Raw genomic sequence first — 27,173 nt, 5'->3', positions numbered from 1 at the left:
AGTGACTTTTTAATGACTGTTGTTGAAGCGCCCCCATGTGGCTGAACCGTAACAGTGAACATCGAAATCCACCCTGAGTGTATCTTCTCATGTTTATATCTGAGGTAATTGTACACAATCAATAACAACGTGGATGATACATTACATGCCAGTTTTTAGGTAAAATAATAACGATGTAGAAAATCTATAGAAAAAAAATGGCAAAACATTTTTTTAACATGGTCCTTCATTTTAAAGTGTTCGTTTTAATTTTTAGTTAATGCAATAATTCTGATGTCACGTTAAAGTATGTATGTGTTTTTTTTTAAAAATGACATATTTCCTTAACGCTAAGGGTTAAAAAAAAAAAAAAAAAAAAAAAAAGCAAACTCCTCTCTTGGCCACAACCAGGAAATCGTCTAATGGTTTCGAATTGGTTATTGTTCTGTTCAGTCTTTAGCTTTAGCAGTCTTTAGCCCAACTCTGTGTTGACCACACGTGCATTTATCATGGTAAATAGTGAACAGGTTTAAAAAAAATAAAAATAATAATAATAATAATAATAATAATAATAATCATGTCACCCCTGACCATTTTCGAAGCAGATGAACATACCCCACACCACAGGATAATCGCTCCAGATAATCTTTCAACGACATCCAACAATCAGGCCTTTGCTGACTTTGATCGGAAGGGGAGGCAAAATGCTCAAATTTGTCCCAGAAAAAACTTCAAGCAATTCATATAGATCACATGTCCGGAATTCTCCTTTTTTTTTTTGTGCTCCTAACTAGCTTAACTTATTTCAGGCAGGTTTCCAGCTGAGCATAATTAAGAGTGATGCGCTAATTCCCCTCTCGCTGCTGCTCAGTTTGACCTCGTTATGTCTTCTGGCAATCATCACATGGCCAAATGTGGTGCTCACCATCATCCTCTTCATGTTATCCACAGTTATGTCCGCCCTGATGTTTTTTCCCCTGTCATGGCGTCCCTTCACTCTCCGGCTGGGTCACTGAAGTTCTCCGCAAGTTCTGTGAAGGAAAGTAGCTGGCTGACCTCTGTGGCCCCTGGAAGGGCTTCTAATGACTGACGAGAGGTCTACCTAATAAGGTGCCGTCTTCATCTCTTATGTGTGCTTTCATGTGTGTGTGTGTGTGTATGTGCTGGCCTTTTTGCCCTCACTGGCCAGTGGAGGCCCGAGGCTTTGCGACCAGAGCTGGTGACAGTGCGTGCGCTCGGCAGGGGACACTATTTAGGCACTGGGAAGCACGGGGGTGATGGCGGTAATGGTGCTGATGGTGGTGGGGGGCGTCTTTGATTCCATAATGAGCTGTTGTGTGCCGCCGAGCTGCGAGGCAGCTCGCTGGAAGAACAGAAGAGCTTTGTGCGTGTGTGAGAGCGTGCACGACTCAGCTCAGCAGAGGCCCGGCTGGCCTGGGAAGCACCACAGGGCAAACGTCTTCTATCTGTCTGCCAGCTAGCCTGTCTGTCTGTCTGTCCTGCTTTTTATGTGTACTGTGTAGCAAGTTCGTTGTTTAGATTTAAGCGCAAATAGTAAGTTAATCAAAAATATAAGGCAATCATGAAATTGTCCTGTTTCAAATAGTGTACAGTAAATCCAAATTCGACCTTTTTCACAGCATTCATTTTAACCAAAATTTTTGGGTGAAGATCTGGATAAAGGTACAAATGTCGCAATTTATTTTTAGTTCAGACCATTACCATAAATGTGGTTCCTCCCCAAAACACGTTCTTACCAAATGTAATCTTATTAATATAACATTGCACATTAATGATGAATAAGCAACATTAATTTGTGACAACAAACAAGCACTGTGCCTGATGTCCAATAAAATTGCTTGCAACATTTTACTCTTAGTGACCCAATAAAAAGTGACCCATGGCCATGACAAATGTTGGGTCCTGACCCTAAGTTTGGGGAAAACCCTGGAACCTTCAACCCCCTTCAGAATCTTAAAGGGGAAACTTTTATGTACAATACAGTGATAATTTACTCATTCACTGCCATTGACGGCTATAGACATAAAAAATTAATTTGAATACTTTCTGTTAGTTTAACATTTTTAACATTCAACAAGAGTATGAAAACCTAGAAAAAAAAATATATTGAACATTTAGAACAGATATAACATTTATGATTAATCATGAGTTAACTATTGAAGTTATCCGATTAATTACAATTAAAAATTGTAATCGCCTGACGCGATTTAAAAAAGAAAAGTAAAGATTGTTAAAAAAATTTGCAGCGTCAGGTGATTAATTTTTTTAATTGTAATTAATTGTATGACTTCACAAGTTAACTCGCGATTAATCGCAAATTTTATATCTGTTCTAAATGTACAATAAAAAAAATTCTAGGTTTTCATACTCTTGTTAACAAAAGTGTAAAAAAAAAAAAAAGCTTAACTAATAGAAATAGTTCAAATTAATATTTGACTCCTACAACCGTCAATGACAGTGAATGAGTTAATATTGCATTTGTGGAAAATGAATTAAGCAGCAAAATCCCCCCATTTTTAACCATCTCAGGTGACGGCCATTTTGTCACTTGCTGTCGACTGAAAAGGACATCACAGTGCTACAAACAAACAGACATATTTCAAACCATTTTGTTTGGGAGTTATACCGTGTGACGTACTAGTTATACACGACTCACAAAAAGTTAGGGACATTTAGCTTTCAGGTATAATTTATGGAAAATGTAAAAAGTTCACGCTACAGTGATGTGATATATCATGAAAGTAGGATATTTGAGTAGAAGGATGCACTGGTGATTTCCTCACCTCAAACAATTAATTGAAACAAAAAGTTAACAACAACGGTGGGTACGCCTCAACTAAAATTTTCAACGTCTCAATAACTCGCCATGTGCCCTTGAGCATCAATTACAGCTTGACAACGATGTCTCATGCTGTTCACAAGTCGATTCATTGTCGGCTGAGGCATGGCATCCCGCTCTTCTTGAAGGGCAGCCCTCGGGTCATTGAGGTTGTGGGGCGCAGAGTTCGGAGCCTCTACACGGCGACTCAGCTGGTTTTCAATAGGATTCATATCTCTGCACAGAGGCAGATTAGACCTGGTGTTGGTCATTTTGTAGACCCGCGTAGACCACAGGATCTACGAATGTGAGGGCTGCGCTGCTGTGGGAGTGATCCAATCATGGCAAGTCAAATCAGGTCCTTTCATTCCATTCCAAGTGGGCACTTTGAGACCGCCCCTTCCCTACCCTACCTTTGCGTGGGGAACCGTTCATGTGGAGCATGCAGCAGAAACAGCGCCAAATAGAAATACCGTACACCCCCATTGGACAACCAGTTAAATATTTGAGTATGTCAGAAGTTAATGCTGTTAGCAAAAGCTAATCCATGCTAACATGGCAGCTCTCCTTAACTCATTCACTGCCATTGACGGCTATATACGTCAAAAATTCATTTGAGCTATTTCTATTAGTTTAACATTTTTCCCCACTTTTGTTAACAAGAGTATGAAAACCTAGAAAAAAATTATTGTACATTTAGAACAGATTTAGAATTTGTGATTAATCGTGAGTTAACTAGTCAAGTCATGTGATTAATTACGAACATTTTTAATCGCCTGACGCAGCTAATTTTATATAATCTTTTCTTCTTCATCTTTAAAAAAAAGTAATTTTAATTATTTTTTAGTTAATTAGTTTATAAAACATTAGGAGCATCAGGCGATTACATTTTTCTAAGCATAATTAATCGCATGACTTCACTAGTTAACTCATGATTAATCACAAATTTGATATCTGTTCTAAATGCTGTTTTTTCTCTCGTAGGTTTTCATACTCTTGTTAACAAAAGTGGGGAAAAATGTTAAACTAATAGAAATAGTTCAAATGAATTTTTGACGTCTATAGCCGTCAATGGCAGTGAATGAGTTAACTTTTGTCTTTGATGTAGTATTTCAGTGTTGTCCAGGTGTTACTTGAAAGTGTCTTTGAGTCTTCTCCCATTCCAGGCGTCAAGTCAAGGGTGGGGAACCTCAGTGCAGAGGTGGCATTATGTAAATTAGCCCCACTAATTCGTCACTGTGTGATGAAATTCAGAACGGCCTATTCGCTAACACAAATATCATCATCTGTCCCTTTTTAGTTTGTACATTCCTGGATTAAATTCTCTCTAGTCTTGGACATAGTCACCTGCAAAACTTCATGTGAAATATAAGCAACCTCAGCTCAGTGAGCATCTAACAAAACTAACTCCAAAAGTGTGTGTATAAGATGACAATACTGTGTATTTCCTTGTCTTTTCTTAGCTTGAAATGAGTTGTGATGTCACAAATCCTTCGACTAGTAAACATGAGAAGGAGATTTGAACATTCTGCTTTGAAAACACAGTGCAGTATGTGTCTATAAATTACAAAACACGATGACAAATCTTAATTTAATTTGGAGAATGTAGCACAAAACCACAAGCTGTCGGTTTAAACAAACAAGATTGATTTTACAAAATAAAGGCCTTAAGTCGCGTGAAGTTTTAGTTTTCAAAATTGTGGCAACTTTCAAATGAGAAGCAAGCTATCCTCCCAACTACCAATTTAATTTGAATATCTATTCACATACTGTGACCATTTTTGTTTCGCTTGTTGAACTTGTCGTTTTTTTTTTAAATTTAGACAAACTTATTTAGGAAAAGGCGCTCTGGTAGGAAAGTTGTCTTTTAATTTGCATTTGATATCAAAATGATGACTTTCACATTAATTGCTGTACATTAATGACCCGGGAAAATTAGATGTTTGTTTATTTGGAACACCTTAAGTAATAATGAACAAATTGATTGTGTACCGTGAAAATACGTTCATCAAAACATCAAATAAATAAACATATCAAAATCAATTAGTAATAATACATTTACAATTTATTGAGATCTCAACTGTTTAGGTCGTCTGAGATTTAATTGTAGAATCTGAGCAATGCTGAGCATAATTTTTTTTCAGGCTGTTTTTGTTGACATCAAATTTCCTGCTTAAGATAAACGCTTTCTTCTTGATCTTTTATTAATTTTTTATTTTTTTTTTTAATCATTAACTACAAATACAGTAATTCTGATGCAAGATGCTCTTGTTGTTTTTGGAACAAATTCCTACCGTATTGTTCACAATTTTAGTTTTACTCAAAGTATTATATCAAAGTGTCGTCAATCAGTCAACACGACGCAACACACGTAAGAACGGGGAAGTTACAAAATGCTTGAGGCATCATGGTTCTTTTGGGCTACATCCCTCATTTGCATATTGGGCTAATTATGCACAAGTTGTATTTGAATCAGAAACTTAACACATAAGACATTACAGTCTTCTTCTTTTTTTTTTTTTTTTTTTTTTTTAAAGAGCAGACATGTCACCAAAACATTACAAATTTGGGTTTGGCAGTCTGGCTGTTTATTAGTCAATACACAAAAGAGAGTTATTTTCTTCTTTTTCTCTAACTGCCGATAATGCAAACAATTCCCGTGAGAATCATGTCAGACAGTTGAAGATCAGATATTCGACTGACACCGCACTTCACACTGCAATTGGAAATGCAGGAAAAAATGTTTTATGTTTTATGTGGGTGTCATAAACGCGCAACCCCTGAGTCCAATCCATTATGCCCACTTTGATTCGGATCTCTGCACCCTTGCCAAACTTGTGTGTGTGTGTGTGTGTGTGTGTGTGTGTTGATGATGATGATGACTCGCTGTGTGCAGTTTGAGACCTATCACGATGAATCTTTTGAGGGGCAGTTAGAGACATATTTTCGGATAAACCTCTCTTTCACTTTTGAAATATTCTCATACATACAAGTGAAATTTTCTTTTCAATCACATACACAAGTGAAATCCTCTCACGCGCAATTTAAATGCATATTTCAGTATGAAGTGTGAAAGGGTTTCAGTAGTGTGTGGAAGAGCGTTTCACTAATTGTAAAAGCTTTTGGCCATGAAGTGCAAAACATAAAAAAACAAAGAACTAAAACACAACAGCAAATGAAAAACACACAAAAAAAATCAATTAGAAGAGCAAACAAAACACAACAGCAAATAAATAAAAACACATAAAATAAAATAAAGAACTACTCAAAACAGCAAATTAAAAAGCACAAAAACAAAAAAATAATCACAAGGATTTTTTTTTAATCACAAAAACGAAAAAAACAAAAAAATAATAATCAATGTTTTTTTTTTAAAGGACAAAAAACAAAAAAAATTATCGCAAGAACAATTTTTTTTAAATCACAAAAAATTAAAGAAAAAAATATCTCTCGCAACAGCAAATCCAAAAATCATATTAATAAATGCCTAACCGAAATGACATTTACCTGCTGGAAGTTCATGGGGGGGAGGGCAGGTGGAATCAGATTCATGTCTGATTGGATGAGAGGGAGAACTTGATTGAACGTAAGTTACTTGGAAATTATTCCGTGTGGCGTGTTTTCATTCTATTTAGTTATTTATTTTTAGGATTTTTGATTTGCTGTTTGTTTAGCTTGTGTTTTGCACTACAGGGCCCCCGAATTTCACCAGTCTACTGAATGTAAAAATGTTTTACTTGTGTAGGCTATGTCAGTAGTGATAAAAGTTAAAAACATTCAATTGTGTGTAGGAGAGCATTTCAACAGTGTGTGTGCACAAAAAGGGGCTCCTACGCCTTTTTGAATAAAAAAAAAAAGACTTTATTGAAGAAAAAATATAGAAGAAAGAAAATAACAGACACGAGGAGGGCTGACAAATTTCACTGGCCCAGATATCTCATCCGTCTCTTTGTCGTGCTGCCTTTCATGTCTTCCCTCTGCTAGGACAACGGAGTCTTTCATGTGGACGTCTTTTCCTCAGCACCCTCGGGCCCTCCTTTTCCTCTTTCTTTCTCTTCTTTTCGCTCAGACAGACTAATTAAATGTTCTCCTGCAAGTCTGCTCCACTCCTTCCACTTTATTTTGTTGTTTACTTTTGTTTGGTTGTTCATTCTTCAGCGATATATAAATACACAAGATGGCTGACGGACAAGCTACATTCAAGATGGCCGAAATAATATATACATTATCATCATATATAAAATGTAGGAACTTCATCATTCAAAACTGTTTAATTTGTGTTATGTTTGGGAGGTTGTATTGAAGTGAATGGATTTTTGGGATTAAATACATTTTAAAAAATAAACAATGGAATTATTCTATTAATCCACATTTAAAAAAAAAAAACTACATTCAAGATGGCCGAAATAATATATACATTATCATCATATATAAAATGTAGGAACTTCATCATTCAAAACTGTTTAATTTGTGTTATGTTTGGGAGGTTGTATTGAAGTGAATGGATTTTTGGGATTAAATACATTTTAAAAAATAAACAATGGAATTATTCTATTAATCCACATTTTAAAAAAAAAAACTACATTCAAGATGGCCGAAATAATATATACATTATCATCATATATAAAATGTAGGAACTTCATCATTCAAAACAGTTTAATTTGTGTTATGTTTGGGAGGTTGTATTGAATTGAATGGATTTTTGGGATTAAATAAATAAATAAAAATAAACAATGGAATTATTCTATTAATCCACATTTTAAAAAAAAACAAGCTACATTCAAGATGGCCGAAATAATATATACATTATCATCATATATAAAATGTAAGAACTTCATCATTCAAAACAGTTTAATTTGTGTTATGTTTGGGATGTTTTATTGAATTGAATGGATTTTTGGGATTAAATAAATTTAAAAAAAAATAAACAATGGAATTATTCTATTAATCCACATTTTAAAAAAACAAGCTACATTCAAGATGGCCGAAATAATATATACATTATCATCATATATAAAATGTAGGAACTTAATTATTCAAAACAGTTTAATTTGTGTTATGTTTGGGAGGTTGTATTGAATTGAATGGATTTTTGGGATTAAATACATTTTAAAAAATAAACAATGGAATTATTCTATTAATCCACATTTAAAAAAAAACAAAAAAAAAAAAAAACAAGCTACATTCTAGATGGCCGAAATAATATATACATTATCATCCTATATAAAATGTAGGAACTTCATCATTCAAAAGAGATTAATTTGTGTTATGTTTGGGATGTTGTATTGAATTGAATGGATTTTTGGGATTAAATAAATTTTAAAAAATAAACAATGGAATTATTCTATTAATCCACATTTTAAAAAAAAACAAGCTACATTCAAGATGGCCGAAATAATATATACATTATCATCATATATAAAATGTAGGAACTTAATTATTCAAAACAGTTTAATTTGTGTTATGTTTGGGAGGTTGTATTGAATTGAATGGATTTTTGGGATTAAATAAATTTAAAAAAAAATAAACAATGGAATATTCTATTAATCCACATTTAAAAAAAAAAAAAAGCTACATTCAAGATGGCCGAAATAATATATACATTATCATCATATATAAAATGTAGGAACTTCATCATTCAAAACAGTTTAATTTGTGTTATGTTTGGGAGGTTGTATTGAATTGAATGGATTTTTGGGATTAAATAAATAAATAAAAATAAACAATGGAATTATTCTATTAATCCACATTTTAAAAAAAACAAGATACATTCAAGAGGGCCGAAATAATATATACATTATCATCATATATAAAATGTAGGAACTTCATCATTCAAAACAGTTTAATTTGTGTTATGTTTGGGAGGTTGTATTGAATTGAATGGATTTTTGGGATTAAATAAATAAATAAAAATAAACAATGGAATTATTCTATTAATCCACATTTTAAAAAAAACAAGCTACATTCAAGAGGGCCGAAATAATATATACATTATCATCATATATAAAATGTAGGAACTTCATTATTCAAAACAGTTTAATTTGTGTTATGTTTGGGATGTTGTATTGAATTGAATGGATTTTTGGGATTAAATAAATTTTAAAAAATAAACAATGGAATTATTCTATTAATCCACATTTTTAAAAAAACAAGCTACATTCAAGATGGCCGAAATAATATATACATTATCATCATATATAAAATGTAGGAACTTCATCATTCAAAAGAGATTAATTTGTGTTATGTTTGGGATGTTGTATTGAATTGAATGGATTTTTGGGATTAAATAAATTTTAAAAAATAAACAATGGAATTATTCTATTAATCCACATTTTTAAAAAAACAAGCTACATTCAAGATGGCCGAAATAATATATACATTATCATCATATATAAAATGTAGGAACTTCATCATTCAAAAGAGATTAATTTGTGTTATGTTTGGGATGTTGCATTGAATTGAATGGATTTTTAAAAAAATAAAAATAAACAATGGAATTATTCTATTAATCCACATTTAAAAAAAAAAGTGGGTCATGGTGTTAAGTAAAGACACATTTCATATCATCTATCTTTGGTAGCACATGATCCTGAAGACAAAGGGCAAGCGCATTTTACAGATAAACTGAGGGTGGAAATAAGAAAACACTGATGAAGATAACATAAAACAATTTTTAAACATGGAATGATGTAAAAGTATAACTCCAATAGAAACACCCGGTGGACAAATTGAAAGGTGTGACTTTACAGCGCAAATATTTAACAACTAATAATTATAGAAGCTTGTGCTTTCAGTACACAAGCAGCAATGGTGATGTTGACTAAAGAACCACAGACAGCAGCAGCAAAAACATGAGAGTAATTTTAGTCGACTTTTTAGTCGTGCCGGCTCTTCATATCTCTCCTAGTGTTACCTTTCCTGTAGCGGCATATTCGCAGAAATCGACCATCTTGGTAAAAGTATGTGTTGTCTGTCTGCAGCCTCTCATATGCACAAGCCGGCTAATTACTAAAAATTGATGCTGATTGAAGTAAACCTATTTCAAAGAGGCTTGGACTTGAGGGTTCAACCTGGTTCATTTGCTCTCATATACCGCTTTAATGTATTTATTTGCAAACTTTTGACCGAAAGTACAAACCAAGTAAAAATATCACGACTAACAAACATTTCAACTGACAAAGTAGCAAAGTGTGAGATCACTATTTGGCAAGCAAGGGGGGTGGGGTGGGGGTGGGGGGTGATGATTGCTATTACTAAGTCTTCATAAAGTGCTAATTAACAGCCAATGCACAAGGCACGTACAAACCTCTATTGTAAAGCGATTCCTTGAGAACATTTTACTGAAAGGGTCGAAAAATAATCGACGTACATGCATGACTATTAAGCGTGCTGGCATGTGTGGCCGTGGGGCACAAACGTCATAAAGTTCGCTGTCAATGGCGCCATTGTGCGCGTGTGTCGCTATCATCCCCATCTTCATCACCACCGTCACATTCTGCTTTTCGCCATCACTCTTGCATGTGAATCACTATGTAGGATTCATTCTTTCCATTTTCTGGCTGGCTGTCAAAAAATTAAAAAAAAAATGAAAAATTCAAACACCCGAATTTAATTGGTCATATTTATTTATTATTTATTTAACAATTATAGCAATAGGTTAGCTTCCTAACCGGTTAATGCAAAAAAATAGTTGCTCGCATGTCAACGCACAATAGTTTGAAAGAAGAACGAAACAGGTCTGGACTGCTGGCAGGCCAGTCTAGTACTTACACTGTTTTTCTAAGAAGCCACGATGTTGTAACGTGCAGAATGTGGCTTGGCAATGTCTTGCTGGAATAAGAAGGGATGTCCCTAAAAAGGAACTGCTTGGATGTTAGCATTCAGTCAAATTTGTATGTAGCTTTCATTTCAGCATTAATGGCGAACTCACAGATGTACAGGTTACCCATGCGACGGGCCCCAACACATTCACAGACCACAGATGCTGGCTTTTGAATTTTACACCCCGGATGGTGCTTTGCGGACTCGTCAGACCACAGATCCATCTCAGATGAGTTTGTGTGGAATATTCCAATCAGGTGTTTTGAGCATTCCTCTATGTTGCCAGTTTTTTTTTTTGCTGCCTCTGTCCCAGCTTTTTTGGAACGTGTTGCAGGCATCAAATTCTAAATGAGAAAACGCTTAAAAGGGAAGTCAACTTTACATTAATATGCTATATGTGACTTCACTAGCTCTTTTACTGCGACACGTTATCTAAAAAAATAACCCAGACAGTGCCAGCCGATTTCGAGCATTTTAACTCATCTTTCAAGCCAAACAGATTATTGTGTGCCGTCACTACTTTTTCCGTTCTTTAGCAATCACCATTTGAAAATAGTTAATTTGAGTGACATTGAGCGAAAATTTAAACGATAAGGAGAAAAGAAGCGTTTTGTGAAAAGATACATTTTCTGCACAACAGTTATTTTAACGCTAATATTTTTTATTTAGTGACGCTCTGCGAATTACATTTTAATGTGACAAAGGCTTTGATCATTCGCGTCATTCTTGAAAATGTTCTATTTCATCATATTCAGGATGTTTCATCGTAAAGTCCATATTACTGGGAGACCATTGAAAATAGATACAATGCTGCCATCTGCTGGCCATTATTAGTGGGTGTTTTGGGATTTTACAACCCCAATGACAAAGCAGCGCTGCACAGGCGTTACCCTGCCCATTGAGAGAGAAAAAAAAAAACATAGTAGACGTTAATTAACGTTTTTGGCTGCATTCATTTTGATTTTGCTATACGTCATTAAACGTTTTTGGCGGTAAAAGAGTTAGTCTAAACATGACATTCTGATTAATGTTGCATTTGTGGAATATGAGTTACTAAGCAAAATCCAGCCGTTTTTTTTTTTTTTCATTTCAGGGGGCGGCCATTTTGCCACTTGTCAACTGAAGATGATGTCACAGTTGCTCAAGGCTAGGCCAATCACAGCTCACCTGTTTTCTGAAGCTGCGCTATGATTGGTTGCAATCTGAGACCTCAGCAACTGTGATGTCATTTTCACTCGACGGCATTGATCTGATATTGATAAAAACTTCTGGATTTTGCTGCTTAACTCATATTCCACTAATACAATATTAACCAGAATACCATATTTAGACTAGTGGGGCTACATAGAACATATTATTGTCAAGAATTTTTTTTTTGGGGGGGGGGGGTAGATTTTAAAAACAGTAACGTTTGTCAGTTTGAATATTAAATAGCTTGACATTGTAGTGTGTTCAAATGAATATAGGTTGAAAAGGATTTTCAAATAATTGTATTCTGTTTTTATTTATACAACATCCCAACTTCTTTGGATTTGGGGTTTGTAGATGTTATCAGCCTCAATCTTCTGTCATGTCAGTTTAATCTGTTCAAGGCCTTCAGAATCAGTATTGCAAGCCAACACTGGTTTGCCATGAGCGATAATCGGGTGCTGTGAGAAACTATTCGGTTTCACTTAATTTGTTAGGAAATTATTAATTACAAATGGTACATGGACCACCTTGCAGAACGGAACACCTGCCTGGCCCGCCCACTGTAATCAACAAATAACACAATAATCAATCACTTTTTCAGTTATTGATATTTGAATGGGACGAACGCATTGATTTTGAGCCCCCATTTTCCTCTCCTATACCCCCAAAACATTTCTAAATGTCGTGCTTCATCAGCTTGTTGTTCTGTTCTGCCTGTCAGGATGAAGTTAGCAGCAAATAGATGCGAGCCTTTCCAAACAATAGTCCATTCATGATGCCCTTGCAATGCAATGATGATCCCGCTATGGCCTGCACCAGCCTCCACAGCTGCACTGGAATGTAATCCAACAAGTTTGACGCAGCCCCCCCCCCACCCCTCGCTAACCCAACATCCACCCCTCCCAGCCGACTGCCTCCTCCATCGCTACCACGGCCACCACATCACCAGTGCTAACACCATTGCAACCCAAGCCCCCCCCCCCCCCCCACCAAAAAAAAAAGGAGGCAAGAAACTAGGAGGAGGGAGCTGAGGAGGGGGAGCACAAAGAGAGGATTCATAGTGGGTCACATACACTAGCAGGAAAAAAGAGCGGCACCCATTTAGGAGTGGTGCAGCTGCACTAATTCATTGGGTGAAACTGAGAGGAGGCGAAAAAAGGAGGGGCAGAGGTCAGAAAGCAGAATCATTTTTTATTCGTCTCGCTGCATCATCCACAAACACCTGCACCCCTGGCTTCCTTCGTGGATGGGAAAAAAAAAAAGAAAAAAAAAAAAGAAGCGAGAGCTCAGGCCTGTTTCTTTATCCTCGTGTCACCATCTCATGACCCGTTCCCAATGTGACCCTTTTTTTCCTCCAGCACTTTGCAACCCACACATCCAAATGACATGAAGCTCAACCGGCCGCAGTCACGGGAACAAACTCATTTTTAATTATACCACCACCCGTAAAAAGAACGAGGTATTACCGTACTGTCTAATCAAATGATTAAAAAAATAAAATAAAATTTCGATGGCTGTTATTTGGAATTCCCCCTGCGCATACTGGCTTTTTCTCGTTCCACACAAGCCCTAAGAGGTTGTTTTTTTTTGTGTGATTTTGTAATGAGCCTCTCTTTGACATTCTGCATAATTGCTGAATCAGAGCTATAACAGTAGTGCATTTAGCCGCCTGTGTCTGTTACACAGAATTCAAATGAATTGGTGTACAGTGCCTGCTTTTTCACAGAATTTTATGCAATCGTTTTTTAAGGGATTTTCAGTACACAGGCAAGCCTGAATTTAATCTTCCGCACTTTCAGTGTTGCATCATACTGGGTCGAAAAACATGCCAGGTAGCACTGAGGTGTCCCGGAAGAGATGGATAATTAAGAGCAGAAGAGGCAGAAAAGGTCCCCAACTAAGGTCCAGTAGTAATTGTTCCCACCAAACAGAGAGAATAATATTGCATTCTTTGTTTGAATGTGTTGCTGTTCTATGTTAAAGTAGCAGTCGTTGATAATTACCATACCTACACTCAACAACAATATAAAATATAAATATTAAAGATCTAAAACTTCTTCCACATGCACAACATCCCCATTTCTCTCAAATATTGTTGACAAACCGGTCGAAATCTGTGATAGTGAGCACTTCTCCTTTGCCGAGATAATCCATCCCACATCACAGGTGTGCCATATCAAGATGCTGATTAGACATCATGATTAGTGCACAGGTGTGCCTTAGACTGCTGTTTTGTTTTGTTGGGGGGGGGATTCTGGGAACCCAGAAAACCTGTCAAAAACCGACTGGTTTTCTGGGTCCGGTTGATTTTTGACTGGTTTTCTGGTTCCCGAAAATCCCCTCCCCCCAATAAGGCCACTTTGGAAGGTGCAGTTTTGTTTTATTGAGGGTGGGGGGATTCTGGGGTCCCAGAATCCCCCCACCCTCAATAAAACAAAACTGCACCTTTCAGAGTGGCCTTTTATGGTGGGCGGTCTAAGGCACACCTGTGCACTAATCATGGTGTCTAATCAACATCTTGATATGGCACACCTGTGAGGTGGGATGGATTATCTCGGCAAAGGAGAAGTGCTCACTATCCCAGATTTAGAGTGGTTTGTCAACAATATTTGAGATAAATAGTGATATTGTGTATTTGTTCATCTCGTAAAAAAAATGGGAGCAAAAACAAAAATGTTCCGCTTATATTTTTGTTGAGTATATATTGCGGGTGGGTCTCACATCTCCTCTGAAATAATCAATTCTTTAATGAATGGTTATTTGTTTCCATGCCAATGTTGTCTTGAAGGTTGCCAAAAGGAATTAACATTTCAATGTAGCTCAAGTTTCCGTAAATGATGTCACGCTGTTCCTCTTTAGACAGTAAACAAGTCGAGATTGAATTTATAATACCTCATCTCGTTGCAGGAAAGAAGCATTCTCCATTTTGTCTCCTGTTGCTTCAAGACACCATTTTACAACCGTCTATCCCACACATTCAACAAATCATTTTTTATGTCTACCCCTACTTCCGAGCGTGTCATAAAAGTGAAGTCAAACTAGGTTCAGAATGCTGGAAAATCGGCATCATTTCGGACCCTTTTGTCACCAATCGGAACAAATGTCAGCATTCTTTTCACCGCAGTGACACGAGAAGGAGGAATGCCTCGCCACCAATTATACAACCATTTAATGCAGAATGTGACCCGGCATGTGAATATTTGACTTCCCCTATCTACGTCTCTTGCTTGCTGTCTACCATTGTCCTCTTTCCCTCCTTTTTTTTTTTTTTTTTTAACCCCAGCCCTTTCTCTCCATCCAGCGTCACATATTTGAGGAATTCCCCTCTTGACAGTAGGAGAGGGTGTTTTTGTTTTCACATTACTAGCAACGTGACAATCATAACAACAATACGAGATGGCAATTTTGCAGTAGTATTTTTTGGGTGGAATATGCGTTAGAATTGAAGAGGAATAAAAAAATATTTGTCCTCTTTGCGTGTTCCAAAACTTAAAGACAGATTTAATGTAAGAAAAAACACCTTTGCAAAAATGATTTTAATCTAACAGAGATCTCTGGACATCGTAACAGTCTCCAATTCATCACTTAACAGGTGGAATTCAGAGCGTCGAATGTGCTTCTTCTGCGTGTAAAATGGATTCTTATAGTTAAAACCGACCGCCTCTCTTTCATTTGTAGACAAAACATACTCTCTGGGTACTTTTCCATGAGCGATGGCGAAAACAGAGTCAGAGGTGCGTGTTCGAAACAGATTCTGTTCTCAAGGACCAAATGTGTTTTCCCACAGAGAAGGAACTTCTAGACCAAATAATATGTCCCAGCTTAAGGTCAAATTATACTGAGTTCAACACTACTTGCTATCCACGTCCACAAAACATTTCGACAAGGTTAATATAAAGAATTAAAATGTTAACAATGTATAACAATGGTTAATATATGAAATGAAGTATTAAAAATGTTAATAATATCTAAGAGAATAGAACATAATATGATAGAATGAGCGTTTACATATTCCGGTTAATGGTTAGCACGTCTGCCTCACAGTCGAGAGGTTCTGCGTTAAAATCTCTATTTTGTACTTTTTGAAGGGCAAATCAACCGATACATTTTCTTAAACATGCCGTTCGGATTAATATTGTGCAATTAGAAGTAAACAGCAAAATCCACCTGTTTTTATTCATCTCCACGGGCGGCCATTTTGCCACTTGCTGGCCCCTGAAATCACGGCTTGTTCGCAAACTGGGACATCAAAAGACTTAAAAAGTTGAATAAGGCTAAAAAACAAAAAAAACACCTGTTTGGAACATTCCACAGGTGAACGGGTTAATTGGAAACAGGTGAGTGTCATGATTGGGTATGAAAGGCTCAGGTGTTCACAAGCAACAAGTTTGACCACTTTGGGAACAATTGTGTGAGTAAATCGTCCAACATCTGAAGAAGGACAATGTTTCTCAACTTAAAATTGCAACAAATTTTGGCATTTTATCTTCTGTGTCCATAATGTCATCAAAAGATTCAGAGAATCGGATAAAAATCTCCTACATAGAATCTCTTTGATCATCCAGGCAGCACTGCATTAAAAACGATATTGCCACGTGAGCTCAGGACCACTTCAGAAAGTCATTGTCAGTCCCTCGCTACATCTACAAATGTAAGTTAAAACTCCACCATGCAAAGTGAAAGCTAACTATGAACAACGCCCGACGGCTTCTCTGGACCTAAGCTCACTGACACGAAGGGGAAAGTGTGCTGTGGTCTGATGAGTCCACATTTCTGATTGTTTTTGGAAATGTGGATGATGTGTCCTCCGGGCAAAAGGATGATGCGGATTGTTAAAAAGACAAATTTCAAAAGACTGTATCTGTGATGGTATTGGGCTGTGTTAGTGTTAGTAACTTGCCGTACTATAGCACTAATCTATGTTAATGGGGTACGCATTAAAGTCATAGACACAGTAGTTATTTGTATGAAAACACTTGTAGGTCATAAATATAAGACGAGTAAAAAAAAACACTACAACTGTAACTGGGTGTTACTTCTTGTACCACGTAATAAAGTATTTCGGTGCTCGTCGTGCGTAATTTGCCAAATGTCCGTATCTACCTGGGGCCGTCGTACACCAAGGACCTGCTATGTGTTTCAATTAATAATTATTATTTACTGCTTTGTGATACTGTTGTCATAGTAAAATCTTATGGCAATATTGTGCTGTAGGTTACCCAGTTAGTCCCAGAACTACTGTCTACTTTCTTACTACATGAATTGGCCCATTGTGGGTTTATTAAAACAGTATTGTATTCTATTCTAAAAATAAATTCCTCGATTCAAAAGTTTATTCTTATGTTTCTCGAAATCAGTTGAGTTTCCCTAGGCCCATAACTAGTCCTTCAGACAAATTCTGTGCAAATCATTTGTGTTTACCGCGATGTACTGTTTTGCTTTTTGCATTTTCTTGATTATTATGATTTGTTGTGCACCTGAGGGGTGACCTTTTCACCCTCCCCGACAGATCATGAGACCTTGTCATCCCATCCGCTCCCTCTTTCCTCCTTTCTCTCCCCCCCCCCCCCCTCCCAGGAAGAGCCGTGTCTCAGATTCTTGTGACACTGTGGTTAGTGTGTGTGCAGACATGGAGAGGCCCATTACTGCAGTCACATGGCAGGTTAGCGCAGGCACTGATGCACCATGTGAGCTCTATTTTCCCTTTTTTTTTTTTTTTTTTTTGCTTACAGCCACAATCACCAACCCCCTCTAGGCTTTGACCAACAGGACAGGAAATGTCACAAAATGCATGTGTCACTTTTTTTTTTTTATATTTATATAATATATTTATACATTTAACTCATTCATTGCCATTGACGGCTATATACGTCAAAAATTTATTTGAACTATTTCTATTAGTTGAACACTTTTTCCACTTTTGTTAACAAGAGAATTTTTTTATTGTACATTTAGAACAGATATCAAATTTGTGATTAATCGTAAGTTAACTAGTGAAGTCATGCGATTAATTATGATTTTTAAAAAATTATCCCCTGATGCCCCTAATTTTTTAATAAACTTTTCTTTAAAAAAAAGAAAAAGGAAAAGAAAAGATTATTAAAAATTAGGGGCGTCAGGCAATTAAATTTTTTTGTAATTAATCACATGACTTCACTAGTTAACTCACGATTAATCACAAATTTTATATCTGTTCTAAATGTACAACATTTTTTTCTAGGTTTTCATACTCTTATTAACAAAAGTGGGAAAAAAAATGTTAGACTAATAGAAATAGTTCAAATGAATTTTTGACGTCTATAGCCGTCAATGGCAGTGAATGAGTTAAGATCAGGTTCACTTGTATTATAGGCAGAAAATGTGCTTTGTAGGTTCTCTTCTAGTTTTATTTAATGGAGTTGAGTAGTTTGAGCAAAGGTGAGTTGATTAAGCAAAACTTTAGTTACTTGGGCTAAATAAATTCTGAGTTGAGTTACATTTTGTTGTCAAGTAATGCTACATGTTACATTACATTTTATTCATTTGATTCTATTAAATATATATATATTTTTTTAATCAAGTTCAAGTTTTTTGCATGCAGTAAATGGATGCATGGTATACTTGAGTAACACAAAATATTCTTATTTTATACAAAAATGAGACTATTTTGTACTCAATTTTTAAAGTTAATTTACAGATGGTGTCTTGAAATATAAAAGAAGCCTTTATTTAAATCAGAATAATCAAATCTATAGCAAAAAAGGTCAGTGGTGTTTTCCAAGTAAATTTAAATGTGACATGGATGAATGAAAAAGGCCAGTGTTGCAGCTTGAACATGAGAACAACCTGCAGGCGAGGGAAAACGAACCACAAAGCATTTTATCAACGTCATCTGCCATGCATATCAATTTGCTTCTTTTAAAACTGCCGTCAACCAGTTTAAATTGAAAGAACTAAAAGGCTTCCGGCTAATTCAAGAAATCCCGCGGCCCATATGTCTAAATTGAGACAGAAACTTTTTTTTATTTTATTTATGTCTTGAAGTACAGAAATGCACACATGATTAATAAATATACATTAAAAGTCATTACTATAATTGGCTGATTCGTTTAATATTTTAAATCGCGTGATTACTAATTGACTTCGGGGGTTGGTTTAAAAATGATTGTTTACAAAATACATTTTTTACAACACATTGGCCGCGCTAAAAACATTGAAAATGTTTCCAGAATTTTCAATTAATTCCTTACGTCCCTCCTGATAACTATTTTTAACTTACATGATTGCACTAACCTCGAAAAAAAAATCATTAAATACGGCAATCGATTTTCTAATATTTAAATATTTTCTATTTGTATAAATTACGACGAGTGCACTTTCTTTAAATCTGACTTGCTTAAATGCATTTAGTTAAGCACAGGTAAGTGTGTGTAATATTAAATAAACTCGTTAAGGTGAAACAAATAAAACCTCAGACTAACGAATTGTTCTATAAAAGGCGCCCTAAATAAAAGACTTCCACTTGGTGACGAGTATAATTACAGCGCGTGCAGACCCACAGTTGGCTCCCTGGGGGTCGTGCACATCCAAGTGCATTAAGTCAACTTCTCTGCGCAAAACCGCAGCTTCCTCCCTTTTGCACTGCGCCAACCTAAAAACCAAACACTTTCCACACACACACACACACACACACTCACTCACACACAACAACAAAATTAATACAACACTCACTTCCAGGCCTGGTCCGACGAGTTGATCAGTGGGGTGCAGCCTGGAGGTACCCCCCGCCCCCCTCTTTTTTTTTCCCCCACTGCCCTCCCTCACCTCCACCACCAAGCACCTTCATCCCCATCCTCATCATCATAAATCCAGAAAGGCGCAAAAAAAAAAAAAATGTGTTGCATGCAGAGAGCAACCAGGAGCATCCATTCTTGCTGAGGAGGAATTTCTCTGTGTGCGCGACCAGTGTCAATGCTCGGACATAAGGGGAGAAAGGACGCACACATCGCTCTCTGTTATCATTTTTTCCCCTCCTTTCCTCTCTTCATGTTTGCAGCACAAAACTGCTTTTTGTTCCCCATTTTTTCATTTACGAGGGTTAATGGATAGAGGCTTGGGCGTTTGATCACATGGCTACAATTCACCTGAGATGCAGACAAAGAGAGCAAAGAGAGACGAGCGAGAGCCACGACGGACACAAGCGTCATTGTTGCTCTCTCCCAGTGCATGGGGACTGTGTGTGTGTGAGCACACACGCACGCGCGCACGCACGTGTGCCCTTCCCGGAGCAGGCCACGCTTTATCTGCGCAAATCGCGGCCTTCCAGCGCGTACAGATCCTCCACTTCATGCAAGGCGAAACGCACCGCATCAGTCGCGCTCTGCGTGCAGGAAGAGGAACGCTCGAATTAAAACCCAACGCAAAAAAAAAAAAAAATCCCCAGTTGACAAACATATGAATGTGGGCCTGTTCTTCCTTTTCAATGGTCGCTTCTTAAACCGACTGTCTGCTTAAACAACCAACAAGTCTGTTTTAGGATGAACAACTGAGTCAATAGTTTGTATTTTATAGAGCACTTTGACCTTGCAAGTTCATCAATAAATATTAAGGAGAATATTCTCACGGGGCATATAGTTTTATTATATTTTTGAGAAAATGATCATTATTATTATCAGGCCTGTTTAAAGTGTTTAAAAAAAAACTTGACGAATCATTCCTTAAATAATCATATTGAAAAATAGATAAAACTGACAAAACAATTGTTTTTGGTTTGGACTGCTGCATCCCCAAACATTGGATTAACATCACTGGGACAGCATTCGTTTACATTTATATATATATATATATATATATATATATATATATATATATATATATATATATATATATATATATATATATACAAAACAACCAAAAAAGGAAGAACGAAACACAATCAAATGCAAAAATGATGTTTGCTTCATTGCTCATTCAATTTTATCACGTTCGACTTTCAATGTATACGAACATGAATTCATTTGTAATCATCAATCGTTTCAGCGGTTCTATATTGCAGTCCTAGCTCTATATAGCACCACGTGGGTTGTTTAGTGGTTTATTTTTCATTCTTCCGGTTCTTTAGAAATGTTGGAGATCCATTACAGGTACTCATGATTCTGTATATGGTGATTCTTATATAGGCCTACTCTTATTAGCATACCCAATTTGTAGAAAAAAAATGTTGACCCCCCAATTAAACTCAGCAGTTTTAAGAGTGTGGGATTAATATCCACGAACCATTTGGTTCGATGCTAAATTGGATAATGGTTGGTTCTATACAACCATTATGAAACGGTTAATTATACCCAGAAGCAGTTCTCCTTAAGAACCTGTATATATTTGGGTAGTATGTAGATTTTTTTGTCTGCAAACTAAAAAAAAAAACCCTATATATATATAGTGAATAGTAAATATGAATGACTTACTTTTGTCTCAGTTTGTATATGCAGCAATTTGACCTGCAGTCAGATGCAGCAAACATTTGATTATAGAGTGAAACGACTTGTAACTGATGATTTAGTTCATAACAACTAAGGACAACAATGTTTATTGATGAATACATTATGTACATATTTACTGAAATACGCTTTTAAAGATTTTTGTTCTAATATTTGTGGCTCATTACCTCAACATGGACTCTGCCACACACCTGTCTAGCTCCTTTTTCGTCATTTTCACTCAAATATTTTAATCCTGAGAGTCGTAACTCGACATTTCCTGTATGACACCCAATCAAACCGGAGAAGTCGGCCAATTTGGACTGTTTGGATTCCCCTCCCATTTCTGATTTAATGCGGCCGCAAGATGTAATAAGTCAGTGGATGATTGTTTATTTGTTTGATGTAGCATGTCAACACTCGCAACAAAGCTGGCCTTCTCCGTCCACTAAATGGGCTCACTGTGGACTCGTTTAAAGCGACTCTCATGTCACATCTCACCTCTTCTCCGTTGGAAACGTTGCAGCGACGTACGTACGGGCCCGAGGTTAACGCCATCCCGCTCTCGTCCAATCGGCGACTGGCTGGGCGAGGCGAGGGCCAATAGGAGCGCCGTGTTGCGCGAGGATGGGCGGGGCCGAGTGTGTGTGCTGGAATGCTGCCTCTCTGGGAATGTTTTCCACTTTCAATCTCCCTTTTTTTTCTCCCTCTCGCAGTCCTTCTCACAAGGCGCTCTTTAAGCTCCGGTGTCGCCACACAGAGCAGCCATTCATCGGCTCCACGGCCAGCCACACGCACTCCCATGTTGAACCACTGCGCGTCTCTACTGGTAAGTTATGTAATTTTTTTTAATTTTTTTAAGTCAATGAAAAGTTTAGCGATATCGATTTGCTGGGATTGGGGTTTTAATTGCGTTTTAATGAAATTTTGACATTTGTTCGATTGATATAGAGACATTTTTTTTTGCACATTGAACTTAAATTGTCGTAATACTAAGCATAAACAAATATGATGATTTCATTAAAACGTGAAATATCTTTTGGTATAATTAGTTTACCGTGTGTTTTTCTGCAGGTGTACGTAGTGGATTTCGATGCGTAAAAAAAGGACCTGGCCACATTTACGCACCACTATGGCTTTGTATTAAAAAAAAAAAAAAAGTCCACACTAACAGGCACCATCGCAAACTCTACACAGTCTGTTAAAAAAGTTTTTTAAATCAATTTAAAGTTGTTGCTAAACAAATTAAACATTTATTAAAAAATGTCCGGAGAGGAGCACAGCATGTCCGAAGCGGAGCTGAGCCCGGGAGGTTCGGACGACGCTCACTCGCTCTCCCCGAGCCACGCCGGAGCTCCACCCGGTCACGACTCACCTCTGACCGGGCCTGCGCCTCAGCTGACTTCGCTTTGCGTGGCGGACGGCTCCGGGGACGACCGGTCCACGGTCAAGTCGGAGGAAGAGGACGATCGCTTCCCCATCGGCATCCGGGAGGCGGTAAGCCAGGTTCTGGACGGCTACGACTGGACCCTGGTCCCCATGCCGGTGCGCGTCAACAACGGAAACAAAGCCAAGCCTCACGTCAAGCGGCCTATGAACGCCTTCATGGTGTGGGCCCAGGCGGCCAGGAGGAAGCTGGCCGACCAGTACCCCCACCTGCACAACGCGGAGCTCAGCAAGACCCTGGGCAAACTGTGGAGGTTTGTATGAAAAACAACACAACGCTCATACAGTAACACTTCATTTCCTGCGTAATTTGCGCCCAAAAGGAGGGGAATTAGGAGCCCAAATTGGTGGACGCGAAAAAGACAAACAGCAACTAAGCGCGCCGTTTATCGGAGCGTGTTTAATTTGCGCTTCAAACCCACGAAAAGTCATTTGAGCGACCAATTACGCGCGAGTCTCGATTTACGCACGGCGCCAACGCGTGTTATTTGCGCATATTTTAACTTCCACATTAACTAAGGAGAGTAAAAACCGCTCCTTGTTCTCCTTCCTGCAGGCTGCTCAACGAGAGCGACAAGAGGCCATTCATTGAGGAGGCGGAGAGGCTGAGGAAACAGCACAAGAAGGACTACCCGGAGTACAAGTACCAGCCCCGGAGACGCAAGAACGGCAAACTGGCGCCTGCTAATGAGTCGGACAGCCCGGGCGAGGGCGAGGCCAGCCACTCCCAGTCGCACTACAAGAGCCTGCATCTGGAGCACAATGGGGGTGCGGGGTCACCTCTGGGCGACATGCACCACCATCACCATCACCACCACCACCCTGCGAGTAGGTGGCACTCCATACTAGTCGAAATGTAGGGGGATTGCGGCAGGGCATTAAAAAAAAAGAAAAGAATAAGAACAAAATAAATTATATTAGATATATAATTGATTGAGGCAACATTAATTTTAAAATTACTAATATAACAAAAGACGAAAGCAGTAGTAAATGAATAGTGATCACTCACTTCCGCATTTTTCAAATAAACAAATATGGTGGCCCTGAAGGGTCAGAATTAGCATACTAGTTTTAGATCACGTTTCCCAAACAAATAGCTTATTCGTGAGTCGTGAGTCGTTATTGCTGTTTGTTTGCTGCCATTTGTACAGTGTGATTTACGAGATATACTGTAACTTTGTCCAACCATCCTGCCTGCGACGTATTGTGATAATCTGACAGAGAGGGGAAACAATGAAAAAAATGATCTTTCACTATATAAGGCACTATTAACGTAAATAATTATTAGTCTATCAGTTTGGCAAATACGGACAGCACTGAAATGTGTACATCTAAAACAACAACAACTCTCATGACTCACCACAGAATAAAAATGTCACAAAAGTGGATGCACAGGTTAATTCTGTACCTTCTGCCATCTAGTGGAAGAGAATGGCATTGTTCTGCTTGTCACCATACATCACTGGCATAAATAGATGAACAAAAATATTAATTATTGAACTGTTAATATTTTTAAAGACCAATTAGGTGAAACCGAATATTCCCTAGTTTCATATTTCTCTCATGGAACATTAATGTTCCATAGCACTCTAGTTGAGTATCACCGATCTATCTTTGTTAAACTTGCAATGTTAGTTTTCTTGCTGAGAATGTGTGTAAACAAAGCAATTGATGCACTAAAGAGATTAGTGCAATACCAAACCTTATTGAGACAAGGCAGAGTTTTTTTATTACAATCTAATGGCATAACAACAAAAAAGAAATCCAAAAATGTGGATCGATGAACTCCTGCCACAGTTGTTTAAAATCCCTTTATTAAGGATATGCCTGGCAGAAAATATTAATATACTGGTAGTGATTTTTTTTGTTTACTTTTTATGTATCATATATGTTCTTTTTCCCTACATTTAACACATAAACATATTGTGGTATTGATATTGTGTAATGCAATGGTTCTCAAATTTTTACATCATCTAAAAAATACAGAAAATACTTCTTTTTTTTTTAAATAAAAACATTTTAGAAAATAAAAATGATTAAATTCATGTATTTCAATGTGGCATTAAGAATCAAACTAAAATAAATGTTTGAAAACAAACACTTCCAGATGATCAAATAAAAATGTATTTTATTTAAAAAATTAAAAAATAAAAACAACCCTGCACTCTACTTAACAAATGCACTGTATTGGATTTAAACACACTTGAACCATTATGCAACATTTGAACATTTAATTAAGTGATTCTTTTGCATACCACTAGAGGGAGCCCACATACCACCAGTTGTACTCGTACCCCACTTGGAGAATCAATGGTGTCATATACTGTATTTTTTATGTGATTTTCCCAATGTATAGATACTTTTTAAAGCACTGTACAGTATGTACGTATAGTCGTGGTTGCTAAACTTAGCACATCTTTCTCTTGCAGGTCAAGGACACAGCCCCCCCACACCCCCAACCACCCCAAAAACAGATCTCCAGTCAGGGAAACTGTCAGACAGCAAGCGTGAGGGGGCAGCGGGAGGACCTGTAGGATCAGGGGGCTCCAGGGGTTCCCTCGGCGTAGGGGGCGAAGGTGCCTCCGGCGGTCCTTCGTCCTCGGGCTCCAAGCCCCACATCGACTTCGGCACGATGGACATCGGCGAGATCAGCAACGAGGTGATGTCCAACATCGAGCCTTTCGACGTCAACGAGTTTGACCAGTACTTGCCCCCCAACGGGCACCCCCAGGGCGCCGCCGGAGCCACCGCTGCGGGGACCTCGGCCTCGTCCTACGCCTACGCCCTGGCCGCGGCCAGCGGCCACTCGGCCTGGCTCTCCAAGCAGCAGCAGCCTCAGGGCTCGCCCACGTCCTCCGACCACTCCAAGGCCCAGATCAAAAGCGAGTCCGGAAGCCACTACGCCGAGGCCTCGTCGTCACCCTCCTCGGGAGCGCACGTCACCTACACCCCGCTCAGCCTCCCTCACTACGGCTCCGCTTTCCCCTCGCTGGCCTCCAGAGCTCAGTTTGAATACGGAGACCACCAGGCCCCCGGGGCGTACTACACCCACTCCAGTCAGACCCCCGGGCTGTACTCAGCCTTCTCCTACATGGGCCCTACACAGAGGCCTCTGTACACCACCATAGGCGATCCCTCCAGTGTGGCCCCCTCCCACAGCCCCACACACTGGGAGCAGCCTGTTTACACCACACTCACCAGACCCTGAGGGTGGGGGGAGTCCAGGAATATATGGGAAGCGTGCGAGAGCAAGCGTGTGCATGCGTTTGCTAATGGGAGTTTGCGTGACGTGTGCGTGCGTGTTTGTATGTCTCCGCCATATTGATGTAGAGGTTTTTACTTTTTTAGCTGATAAAGCGCATCCAAGGGCGTGGGGCGTGGTTCATTGGGGGGGGGGGTTTGCAGCCAATCAAAAAGATACATTTGGAAACAATGTGTGCCATCCGGAATGTATGAGTGAAGATGTACAGCAACTGGAGAGGAGCCAAGAGATTGTTTTGTATACACAAACGATAACCCAGGAAAGGTTCACGGACTGACATCATCCCATTTATTAACCAAACTAAAGGAGACACGTGTTTTTTGGATCTTTTTATGTTATTTTATATGAGTAGTGTCATTGATGTTGATATACTAGAGTAATTTTATTGTGACTGACATGATAATACACTTACACAGCTTCACCACTGCTTCTGGAGTATGTTCCGTTTATCCCCTTTAAGGGTTATTTTTGGCAACGGTGACCTTTTTTCTTAGGCGATAACAGTCTGTGTGTTTCTATGTCTCTATCCTTTGCTACTTATTAGATCTGAAACATTTCTGGGAATAATAGGAAAAAGAGAGGGAAAGAGAGCTCGTACTTCACATTTTTTTGCTCCATCTTGGACACTTTACCTCAACACTCATTGCCATTTTGTGCCAATAGCAGAGAACACTTTCCATGCCTGCTTACTTAGAAATGTCACTTTTCTTTCTTACGTTGTAACAATTTGCTGAATCAAATCTGATCGCTAGCGTGTTGTAATGAGCTGTAGTACAAAGTTCGATCCAGTCCCTTGAGATAATTGGCCAGCTTTGGGTCCTGCTTAAGGATTACTTGGAATCACATGTACAATTGTTCTGCAAGTTTTCTACTCCAGCTATAGAGCGGCCCAAACAGGCTACCGTACTTCCTTTCTGGCAATGTGAATAATATTCAATACCACGGGCTTTACTTTACAATTTGTGATGCATACTTTCCCATTTTATACTGACCCTCTTACCATGCAGTCATTTTTTTTTTTGCTATGATAAGTATGCCACATGCTTCCTCCATTTTTTTTTGTATAATTCTGAATAGTTTTGTAAAGTGTTTGCCAAGTATTTTGCTTCCTTACAAGAAATAGCAATGTTGAAATACTATTGTTGTCATCTATTAAATCAATTTATTTATAAAAAATAAT

At 38.0% G+C, this 27,173-nt stretch overlaps 2 protein-coding genes across 2 annotated transcripts in view; one reads left to right on the top strand and one right to left on the bottom strand.

Moving 5' to 3' along the window:
* LOC144055813 (uncharacterized) overlaps positions 1-19,574 on the bottom strand; it is a 53,689-nt gene extending 34,115 nt beyond the window's left edge. Inside the window, exon 1 of the mRNA XM_077572134.1 lies at positions 19,541-19,574. The gene's annotated coding sequence lies outside the window, so the exon portion shown is untranslated. The remainder of the gene's footprint in view (positions 1-19,540) is intronic.
* On the top strand, positions 887-27,172 carry LOC144055815 (transcription factor SOX-10-like). The gene is made up of 5 exons (XM_077572137.1): positions 887-1,089; positions 22,002-22,114; positions 22,360-22,985; positions 23,288-23,559; positions 25,161-27,172. Exons 3-5 carry the CDS (start codon positions 22,549-22,551, stop codon positions 25,937-25,939), a joined length of 1,488 nt encoding a protein of 495 aa, XP_077428263.1. The 5' UTR covers positions 887-1,089; positions 22,002-22,114; positions 22,360-22,548; the 3' UTR covers positions 25,940-27,172.
* Position 27,173: the final 1 nt, after the last annotated feature.

The sequence above is a fragment of the Vanacampus margaritifer genome, chromosome 7 (assembly GCF_051991255.1).
Source record: "Vanacampus margaritifer isolate UIUO_Vmar chromosome 7, RoL_Vmar_1.0, whole genome shotgun sequence".
In the NCBI taxonomy this organism is placed as follows: domain Eukaryota; kingdom Metazoa; phylum Chordata; class Actinopteri; order Syngnathiformes; family Syngnathidae; genus Vanacampus; species Vanacampus margaritifer.
Note: the sequence above shows the minus strand (reverse complement) of the source record. Positions and strands in the feature narration are given on the sequence as shown.